The sequence below is a fragment of the Hippoglossus stenolepis genome, chromosome 6 (genome assembly GCF_022539355.2).
Source record: "Hippoglossus stenolepis isolate QCI-W04-F060 chromosome 6, HSTE1.2, whole genome shotgun sequence".
Classification (NCBI taxonomy): Eukaryota; Metazoa; Chordata; class Actinopteri; order Pleuronectiformes; family Pleuronectidae; genus Hippoglossus; species Hippoglossus stenolepis.
Genome location: NC_061488.1, coordinates 4,959,368 through 4,970,214, shown reverse-complemented (window position 1 = coordinate 4,970,214; position 10,847 = coordinate 4,959,368). Strand labels below are relative to the sequence as shown.

The 10,847-nt window shown below is 41.2% G+C and overlaps 1 protein-coding gene across 1 annotated transcript; it reads left to right on the top strand.

The window, feature by feature from the left end:
- The first annotated feature begins 579 nt into the window (after window positions 1-579).
- LOC118111515 (oxysterol-binding protein-related protein 2) lies at window positions 580-10,039 on the top strand. Its single transcript, XM_035160173.2, has 14 exons — window positions 580-692; window positions 980-1,129; window positions 1,251-1,338; window positions 3,165-3,240; window positions 3,840-3,974; window positions 4,369-4,466; window positions 4,580-4,762; window positions 5,071-5,178; window positions 5,275-5,364; window positions 5,448-5,562; window positions 6,123-6,242; window positions 7,065-7,188; window positions 7,314-7,404; window positions 7,964-10,039. The coding sequence occupies exons 2-14, from the start codon at window positions 1,093-1,095 to the stop codon at window positions 8,064-8,066; spliced, it is 1,368 nt and encodes a 455-aa protein (XP_035016064.1). The 5' UTR covers window positions 580-692; window positions 980-1,092; the 3' UTR covers window positions 8,067-10,039.
- The last annotated feature ends 808 nt before the right edge of the window (window positions 10,040-10,847 follow it).

Below are 10,847 nucleotides of genomic sequence, written 5' to 3'. Positions count from 1 at the left end.
ATTTTGTGTTACAGCTGAGCAATAAAAAGATGCCTTATAAGAAAAAACTCAACTTAAATGAGGAAAACGACATATTAAACCGAAATCCAAATATCTAGCTCTATATTTATTCATTTAATTTGAACACTACCTTGTTTCTCACCACCTGAACGTGGCTGTCTGGCTTCTTGTCACATTGCATCCTGCGAATCGTTGTTTCTCTTACATTTACTTTTCTTGCTTTGCGGTCTGAGTACTTTGTAAAATCCGTTATTAAAAAGTGCTGTATAAATAAAGTTTATTCTTATTCTTATTCTTATTCTTATTCTTAGTCTTCTTCTTCTTCTTCTTCTTCTTCTTCTTCTTCTTCTTCTTCTTCTTATGATATAGTGCATCGTTCAAAGTGTGTTTCTAGCCTCCAGAGTCCACTAGTGAATGAATGTATATATTGATTATTTAATATTATTATTAAATCAGTGTCTTGTTTGATGAGTCACTTCCTCTGAGTTTAAATTAAATCAAACTTTGCTCTTTTCCAAAGTCACATCTGTGTTGTTGTTGTGGTTGAGAGCAGCTGCCGGACCCTCTCTCTGATTGGCCCGCTCGGCCTGTCGATCACGTTGTCCTTGCCGCCCACATCCGCCGTGGTCCAGCGGTTGCCCACTCTTCGGTTGTTTACGTCTTTAGCGCGTTAGTTTGACCTCGACTCTCAGGTACGTGTGACCGGGCTGCGTTCGAACCCCCCGCCCCCCTCATGTGTGTGTGCGTGTCCGAGTGCGTGTAGCTAACGTTAGCTTAGCTCCGCCGCCCCGCTGACCCGCAGACGAGTTAAATCGGCGATGCTAACGGCTAACGCTAGCTAGCCACACAGCTAACTAGCAGCCCCCACCCCCCGGGGAGCAGGGCTGTTGACGGCCGATGTGGTTTCAGTGGTTTCCCGCACGAGGACGTGTTCTACGGTCTGCTCGGCTCGGTGCTAACCAGCTGTCCGTGGTTGCAGGTGGTGTGTGCGGCTGTCAGTGATGCCCGGGGACAGGCCGGGCTGCTGCGGGGACGGGACAGGCCGGAGGCGGGGACATGGCTTCTGAGTGACGCCTCGTTTACTTTGTCAGGATGAACAGCGAGGAGGAGTTTTACGACGCTGAGACAGGTGAGGTGGACAGACAGGGGGACACGATGCAGGACACGCTCGCTCCCTGTTCGCTGACATGAATGACCTGTGACCTCTCTTCCTCCTCTTCCTCCTCCTCCTCCTCCTCCATCCTCTGCAGGGCTGGAGTCAGATGATTCCTGTGAGGTCAGTTTCAAAGATGCCCTGGTGTTGGAGCGCAAGCAGGAGAATGGAGTGTGGGAGCGCAGGTGAGGGGCCGTGTGGTGTGCATGTATGTTTTCAGGTTCACGATCACACAAGAAACATCCAGTCTGACACGTGTCCAAAAAGCACATGTCAACAAACGAACAGAGGTCAGTGAAGGTCATCCAGATAGAGGTTAAAAGTGTGTAGAGTTTAGTGGTGAAGTTCCACGATGCAGCTGATTACTTACCTCAATGCACTCGGATCACTTTAATCATTCACAGTATTTATCTACGTTATTATGTACAATCAGTTTTCACAGCCGTTATCCTGTTCACCGTCCTTTTACATTCATCTACACTACTCTTCACTTTATAATTGTACTCCTGCTCCTGATGTAAATATAAAGTATTTAAATATAAATGAACCATTCTAGGGTGCAGAAAACAACAATTCGTATAATTTAGATGATTAAACACTAGTGAAAACATCACTAGGATTATTTTTATATTCAGTTTCTGCCAATAATCTTACACAATGGACCTTTTAAGGAAGTAAAATAAGTAGCAATAAAAGACGATAATTAGATAATAAATGAGTTACATGAGTTCGTGTAAAAAGAAGAGTCGTAAAAGACGTCATTTAAAATGGCTACTGTCTGAGTTTCGTAGCCTGAAGGCGTCACCGTGAACTCATGAGACAAAACATGATCAGGTTGGCTGATAAGATTCTTTTTCCTTCTTCTTCACCTGATTCTCCCCGAGGGAACATGTTTAGTTATAGTTTTTATTTTTATTCTTCGTGTTATAATGACTAAAATACAGCCACTGCAGCAAACAGACATTTAATAATGAGCCTTTCCTCTAATGTTGATGACGCTTATGTTTGTGAAACAGTCAGAATATCAATAACTCATTCAGGGCTGGGCTACGTGGCCTAAATTATATTTTAAGACTAAATGTTTCTATCAGTCAACATCGATGATTATCACAAAAACAGTATCTAAGCAACTGGCTGAGGATCTTAAGATGAAGCTAACTGACGCCTACAAAGCAGAGGAGGCTATAAAAAGACATGAAAGCTTTTTCCAGCTTGAAATTTCAACTGTCTTGAGTTGTCGTATAGAAATAACAGCAGAGGGAAACATCTGACAGATCAAGTAAAGTCTCAGATCAAACTGTGCATCTGTCAGAAAGGTAAATCAAAACCTCCATATGACAGCTGAAGACCTGCAGGAAGGTTAAAGCTGACACAGAGGCGGGGGAGCACAGTTCCACACACAAACATGATTTCATGGAAGAGTTTTGTGGCACCGAAAACATGTAATGAATAGAAAGAAGAATGGATTCTACTTGATATCTGCAAATATTGGCTGCTCATGTCCTGCAGTCAGTTGAGATGCTGAAAGTGAGAACAGGCCAGATTCCACAACATGACAATAATCCAAAGCTTATCTCAAAATACACCATGAAATACTTCAAGAGATGTGAAGAGATGATATTCACTGAAGAAAAGCTTATTATTAGTCTCTGTTTTTCTCTTTAAAATTAACTTAATGTATAACTTGTGCCCAAACTTCTGCCTACACCTGCATGTTTGTATGACTGCAAGCATGTCAGCACATGACGACTCCTCATGAGTGTGGGTTCGGGGTCTTTATCATGCATGTACTCACACGTGTTGGCAGATGAGGCCCGTGTGACCGCATTTTTAACATGTCAGTCTGTGAGCACCTCCTCTGCAGAGCAGGTCTGTGGAGCTGCAGTCGTCAGTCACATTATTGACTTAAGCTTTTCAGCCGTTAAGGAAGCAGCTGTTAACAGAGACACTGCAACTTTTCGTCTGATTTCACGAGATCAGTTTAATCTTATTTGGTCCAAATGTGTACCAGGAAAACGCTGCCTGCGGAGATGATCTCCAGAAACAACTTCAGCGTGTGGAGCATTCTGAAGAAATGCATCGGCATGGTGAGTCCCCGACACGTGCACGAGAACAGGGAACTATTCAGCTTCTGTGACAGTTTCATCTCATCTTACCAACGTCAACTTTGCTGCGGATAAGTTGCATTCCGGTTATGTTTTGGTGTAACATGCTTTTTAAACTACGCTAATTAAATGAATGATATGTTTCGTCTTTCTCCTTAATGCTACAAGATCAGTCTTGCTTTCCTCATCTCTGCTCACTCGGCTGTAATTGGTTTGAGAAATGCTTTCTCTGCAGCCGTCTGACAGAAGCGCAGTGACTCGAATGAACATCGTTAATGCAAAAGTCATGATTCTCTCATTCTCCTGGTTATTGTTTTTCTAGTTTAGAAGTAATATAATATGCATGAACTGCCTCTTTTGTTTTCATCACTTTGTAAAAATGTTCCTGTTGTTTTATATGTTTTAATATTGATTTCTAATGTTGTTGTACCTTAAAACATATGCAGATTCATTTCAGATTCATGTTTTCTAATGTTTAGATTAGAAAACGATCAGCGCCTCTGCTTGTAACTGTTTACTTTTTCTTCTGTTTCCTGACTTCACTCTTCTGATTTACTTTTTTTATTTTTGGGGCTTTACAGGAGCTGTCCAAAATAGCAATGCCGGTTGAGTTTAACGAGCCACTGAGCTTTCTCCAGAGAATCTCGGAGTACATGGAACACACTCAGCTTATTCACAAAGCCTGCACTTTATCTGACTCCATAGACCGCATGCAGGTAGAGATAATGGATTTGCTTTGTTTTTGTATTTCTCTTGGAATAAATTCCCTGTGTATTATCATCCTTGTAAGGACACCTGCACTTGTGTATAATTTCGAGCTGCAACTCACTATTCATTTCTGTATCAATTCAGTGACTTTGTTGAATAATTATTTGGTCCTTTAAAATGTCCCAAAAAAATTGTTTCATATTCCAATTTATCTGACTAAAACTGAAAGATATTTAACTTAAACCTAAAACATAAAAAGGCCACAAATCCTCACAAGCTACCTCATTGTAATGTTTAGTATTTTTGCTTAAAAAAACAATATGAATCATTGATTTTCAGTTGATTGATTAATGGACTGATGGTTGCAGCTCTGCTCTGATTCACTTCATGTTTCTGTGACAGGTTGTCGCTGCTTTTGCCGTTTCAGCCGTAGCATCTCAATGGGAAAGGACTGGAAAGCCATTTAATCCTTTACTGGGGGAGACTTATGAACTCATTAGGTATAAGAGAAGACAGTGGAAACTTTAATTGCCCCGTACAGTTTTGCTTTGGTGATAAAATGATTAGAAATGTCATTAATGAGGGTTTTTAAATGTTTTTTGTTTTTTTAAAGAGAGGATGAGGGCTACAGATTGATCTCGGAGCAGGTGTGCCACCACCCCCCCGTCAGTGCCTTCCACGCTCAGTCTCTGAAGCAGGAGTTCGAGTTCCATGGCTCCATCTACCCGAAGCTCAAGTTCTGGGGCAAAAGTGTGGAGGCTGAGCCCAAAGGCACGATGACACTTGAGTTACTGAAGTGAGTCGTTCATGTAGTTTATCTAGTTTTCTCCATGAGGTGTTAGAACTCAATGTTGGCATGTGGAAATACTTTGAATGTTTTAGCTTTTCTAAATATTTGAGTCTTTCTTGCTAAATTTTGCATGAAAATGTGAAAATTCAAGCAATATAGCCAAACAGTCTATAAATGAATAGTTCCAAATTTGACCAAATATGCTTATTTGCCTGCTTGTGAAGAGTTAGATCAGCTGTAACTGAGTTTTGCTGCATAAAAGGTGCTCTGTCAGATAAACTGTTCATTTAAAAAGCTGTTTTTCTTTTTTACAGACATAAAGAAGCGTACACGTGGATAAATCCAATGTGCTGTGTGCATAATATCATTTTAGGAAAACTCTGGATTGAGCAGTATGGAACCGTGGAGATAGTCAATCACAGGTACAGAGATAAACACTGTTCCAAACTTTAAACAGTTATATAGACCGGTGCTTATCGATCAACTTATTTATATATTGTTTCAATTGAATTCCTCAGCACGGGAGACAAGTGTGTGTTAAACTTTAAACCATGTGGGATGTTTGGGAAAGAGCTGCACAAAGTGGAAGGTTACATCCAAGACAAGAGGTGAGAGCACAACAACACTGTAAACCACCAGTTCCTGATTCATTTCCTCTGAAACAAACTTCATGTCTCTGCTGTGGAACTAGTAAGAAGAAGCGGCGAGTGATCTATGGGAAGTGGACAGAGTGCATGTACAGCGTGGACCCCAAGGTGCATGAAGCGTATAAGAAGACGGGAGGAGACTCAAAAAAGCTGAGACAAGTGAGTGATTGAAAAGACTTCCACTGAAAAGAAATGCTGCTCAGAGTCTGTTCTTTCACATTTTTATCTGTCGTACAATGTGAAGTGAATCTGTGGATTTACTCATCGATCTGAAATGTTTTTTCTCAAACGGTATCTTTTCCTTTCACAATAACGTGCAGTGGCATTAGTAGCAGGTAAGGTAAACGTGTACTTGGTATTCTGTAGTGTGCTACTGCTGTTGTCTAGTTGGAGTTGTGTTCAAAGTGCAGTGTATGGTTAGATCATTGCCAGCACTATCCCATAATGTCTTGCAATGACGTGCATTGTTGCTTGAGAGACATGTTGGATTTGTGGCGACTGTGGTTCTGTGGGTCACCTGTTTGCACCTACTGTATTTAATGTTAGGCTCTAAATGATCTGTCTGTCTGATGATGGTTATTTTGTGTGTGTGTGTGTGTGTGTGTGTGTGTGTGTGTGTGTGTGTGTGTGTGTGTGTGTGTGTGTGTGTGTGTGTGTGTGTGTGTGTGTGTGTGTGTGTGTGTGTGTGTGTGTGTGTGTGTGTGTGTGTGTGTGTAAAGGAACATAGCTGTGAAGGTGAAGAGGCAGAAGAGATGCCGGAAGTTCAAGAGACTGTGACTGTGATACCAGGAAGTGCCTTATTGTGGAGGATGACGCCGCCGCCTGCCAACTCTGCGCAGGTCAGGATCACACACACAGACACACATGTGCTACACAATGAACATAGACTTTATATAAAGATGGATGAAATGCCAGCTCCCTAAAAGTTAAGCCAAACCACCTAGATTGCCCCCCGGTGGATGGCTTCAGTAAAGGTCATAAACCCCACCTCTTCCATGTTTGTAGATGGGACATTGACCAAACTAAAACATTTTATCTAGTTAATTAGATTGATTGAGAGTGTGTATCGGCAGAACTCGCTACTGTGACTCCATCCCCAGATCGCTGCTGTGCTGATGATGTCTCTGGCACAAGATGGCAGCGTTGACCTCTGAGATATTTTGGCTTTGTCTCTGGACAGTGGGAGGAAGTGGAGACGCATTGTCCCTCTCTCTGTACAGTTCATGGGCTTGAACAACGAGGAGTGTAGAGTTGAGGATTTAACAGTTTGAGGATTAAAAAAAACAATCTTCTATGAAGCTTTATTTAACTTTTCACATTTAAAAGTCACTGTGACAGTTATATTAGCAGAGCTCCTAATGTCTTAAACCAGATTCATAAATCATCAACTTTATCATCTGTATTTACTCTGTCACCCACTTACAAGGAATGAGGCCCATTTGAGGAGAAACAGACACAGTGGCACAGTTTACATGTTTCAAGCTTGTCTTCAGAATAGAAACTATGAGCATCAGGCCACGTGATGGTTCAGTCACATCCCTCACTGTACAAAATGAAGAACTCCATTTCTTTTACCACTTTGTGTCACATAAGAAATAAAACCATATTATTTAAAAGATGTTAACTCGTACTTTAACCTCTGTGTGAATCCTCCTGTGTAGATGTATAGCTTCACCAGTTTTGCCATGACACTAAACGAGCTGGAACCCGGCATGGAGCGGCTAATGGCGTCGACAGACTGCCGGCTGAGGCCCGACATCAGAGCCATGGAAAATGGAGACATGGGTAACGCTGACCTCACGTGAACGAGAGGGTTTTGATTTCAGAAGCTAAAAGCTGCTCCTTCCTTACACATGACTGCATCACTGACATGATTCTGTCTTCTTTATTTATATTTTTGTGATTATTAGACTCAGCAAATACAGAGAAAGAGCGGTTAGAAGAGAAGCAAAGAACTGCACGACGGGAACGCTCCAAGGACGAGGAGGAGTGGTCCACCAGGTGTGTGTTCATTCTTTTCAAGATGTACTTTTAAATATCCATCTCTTTAGCAGTGGCTAATTAACATCGGGTTCAAGTTGGAGTCTCTTACATTAAAGATACGACTGCATTTCATTCAAATTTGGTGTGTGTGTGTGTGTGTGTGTGTGTGTGTGTGTGTGTGTGTGTGTGTGTGTGTGTGTGTGTGTGTGTGTGTGTGTGTGTGTGTGTGTGTGTGTGTCATTCTCCCTCTGGTGAAATAAATGGCAGATATTGCACAAGAATCATCACTGTTTCCATAAAGGTTTTGAAAAAGAAAGATCATGAATTTAGAAACCACAACATCACCTTAATGACAGAAGCTCATCATTTGAACAAACTGTTAAAACCAACAACACAAGTTCAACGTGTGTAAAGTGAAGAAATTATATATAATAAGAAGAAGAAAGAACCTCACTCGCAAATCAAAATTCAGAAAATGTGTTTTAACATGTTCTTACATTTGTACATTGCTCCTGTTGTGTAACGGCCTTTCAAGCCGTCATTGAAAACAGGTCTTCCTTCTTTTATTTCTCGTCAGGTGGTTCAATCTGGGAACAAACCCCCACACGGGAGCGGAGGACTGGCTCTACACAGGTGGATACTTTGACAGGAACTACACTGACTGTCCCAACATCTATTGATGCCAGAGGGAGCTCACTGTGAACGTCTCCTCCCCGACTGGCTTTGCTTAGTTTCTCTGAGCATCAAAGATCCGTGTGTCTGTGACGCTCACTGGTACCGTGTCCCTGTCTGAGTCAATGTAACGCTGATAACATCGAAATGTTATCAGGACAATTAACAAGATGATCTGCAACCGACTGTGAACGTCGTGCACAGGAGAAATGTTATATTATGGAGAATTTTAGAGTTTACTTACTGTAAATGTACAATAATAGTCCACATTACTCACCTGACGAGGGTTTTAAACCAGTCGCCTCTGTGTGATCGCTGCCGTGCGGCTGCAGGACCCAGAGCTCCGACTCCTATAGGACGTGTTTCCAGGTTTAGGTTTTCCACCGTCATCGTACCTGTAGACAAACCACACACTTCTGTCAAGTTGCATTCAGATATCAGGGGATATTATACACATCTGCTACTTTTATATAAACCCTATTTGAATATTAGATGTCTATTTTAGTTAGCACTAAACATCCGTACAACATCACAAGTGTGATTATGTTCTGTGACTGGAGACATACAGTAAAATCGAAAAGCTGCTTATAACCACGTTTACTGCCACGGTAAACAGATGTTGTTGGTACATTATATTGTTGTCCGCTGTAACATAGATGGTGTGTATAATACCTGGTGCATGCATGGTCACCAGGTGGATTATTTACACACGTTTAAGCCATAAAAAACCTTTTCTGCACTGAGTTTAATACTGTAAATGCATTTACATGAGACTTTAAAGCAAAGGGATACAGAGCGGATTGGTTCGAAAGGGGGGGGGGGGGTTTAAAGTCTGACGCTGCAGACTCCAGCTCCAGACTGTTTTTAATTGTTTGTGTAGATGGTCACAGGTTGTAAACACAATACCTGTACGTGGATGGACAGAGGAGAGAATCAGTGTTCCAGGAAAAATAACCTGAGCCTTAGGACTGTCAACAAATATGAATACTAGCCTACAACATGAAAAATGTTCATACTAACGGATTTTGTAACTCCTGTTGTTAATCTTTGTCTCACTTGAAATTAGGAGCACAATCTTTCTCTAAGTTCTGGGCATCATAGCTCCAAGTAGGAGAGCACACCTCTGCCAAACGTCAATCAAGCTGCACCAACTTTCACACACTCACAGTTGTCGGTCCCTTAAACATCAGATTATTTTTCAATCTTCCACGCAGACTTTTATTCACTGTGGAATAAATGATTTGTGATATTCTCTGGACACTGGATCTAAACAGAAAAAAATGTTATTCATCTCAGATATTTGCCCGATCGAGGAGCTGCACCTCACACTTCTCTGCTTTGAAGAGAAAACTGTGTCCTGCTGATTGTTCATTAAAGACTTTCTCTTCACACGTGGACACAAAGTAACTGAGTGTTTCCAGCTTGAGCTCCTCAGTCATTCTTCAGATCACCACACACACATGTATAACAGGAAACTGTTGACATCATGAACCTATGCAAACTGACCCATCCACTCTGCCCTCCTGAAATGTGAAAAATAAAAAACACTTAATTTCTGCCGAGCTTGCAGTTAATGAATGTCGTGTGCTGATGATGATGATGATGACGTTAGAAACTGTACTGCAGCGTAGAGATGTTCCTTTTGGTTTCTGAGCACTAACCTCACATTAAACTGCACAGTCGCCCGCTCTCAGTCCTATGCACTTCGTGTTCGGTGTAATGTCTGACCTGGTGTCTTCCCCCAGCTGCTCTCGTCTGTTCTCCTGGATTCAAAGCACTTCGTGAGGCCTGCACACTCGGAGGTGCAGCTCCAGTCGGATGGTTCCTCCGATCAAACCTTCTCTGTGCTCCTCGTGTTTCTGTGCGACGCCAATCTGAAATGTTTACATTGTGTGTTCTCCTCCTTCTCATACACTTACCCTCACCTAACCATATGCTTACAAGGCATATTTAAGAAATAAATTATGGAAACTGCCAACAATGTCCTTGTTTGAAGATTTTACTTTCAGTTGTATTAGTTTCACACTTTAACAGCATCTTATGAGTCCAGTGTTTGTTTTTATACCAGTGCTTCTTTACAAGAAACAATGATTTATATATATATATATATATAATGGTATAGTCTGTCAACAGAAAAATCATTTACAACTCTTGATTATTAATTCATTGTTTTCAAGCTAAAAATATCTAAAACCAGTTTCAGCTTCTTAAAAAACCCACTACAAAAGAGGCAAAAACTAGTTAAGAGAAACGCCACCAAGGACACACAAAACTAAGAGACACAAAACTACACAACAAAGACAATATGATCATGTGTAGAATGACCACAGAGACACAAAAAATGTTTTAAAAAGACGACAAAGACAAGTCCAATAGCAAAGTTACCATAAAGACACATAACAAGACACACAAAACTACACCACAGACATCACACAACCATAAAGACTGCCACAGAGATGCACGGAACTTAGAAACACAAAAACAGTTTACAGAGATGCAAAGTGACCATTAAGACACATGACTGCATCAAAGAGACAAACAAAGTGACAGCAGAGGGAAAAACACAGACACAGGTTAGTTTAAAAGAGAAAACAAACTACTACAGAGACAAAAAATAAGGAATTAAAGTACAAGTAAGACACACAAAACCATTACATTTGGAAAAAGAGTTCACCGATAAGACACAGAACGACTTCAATGATTCAAAACTATTACGACACAAGATGACTGTGTTTGTGTGTGTGTGTGTGTATATGTCAAAAATCTAATCTAAATTTATGTCTTGTACA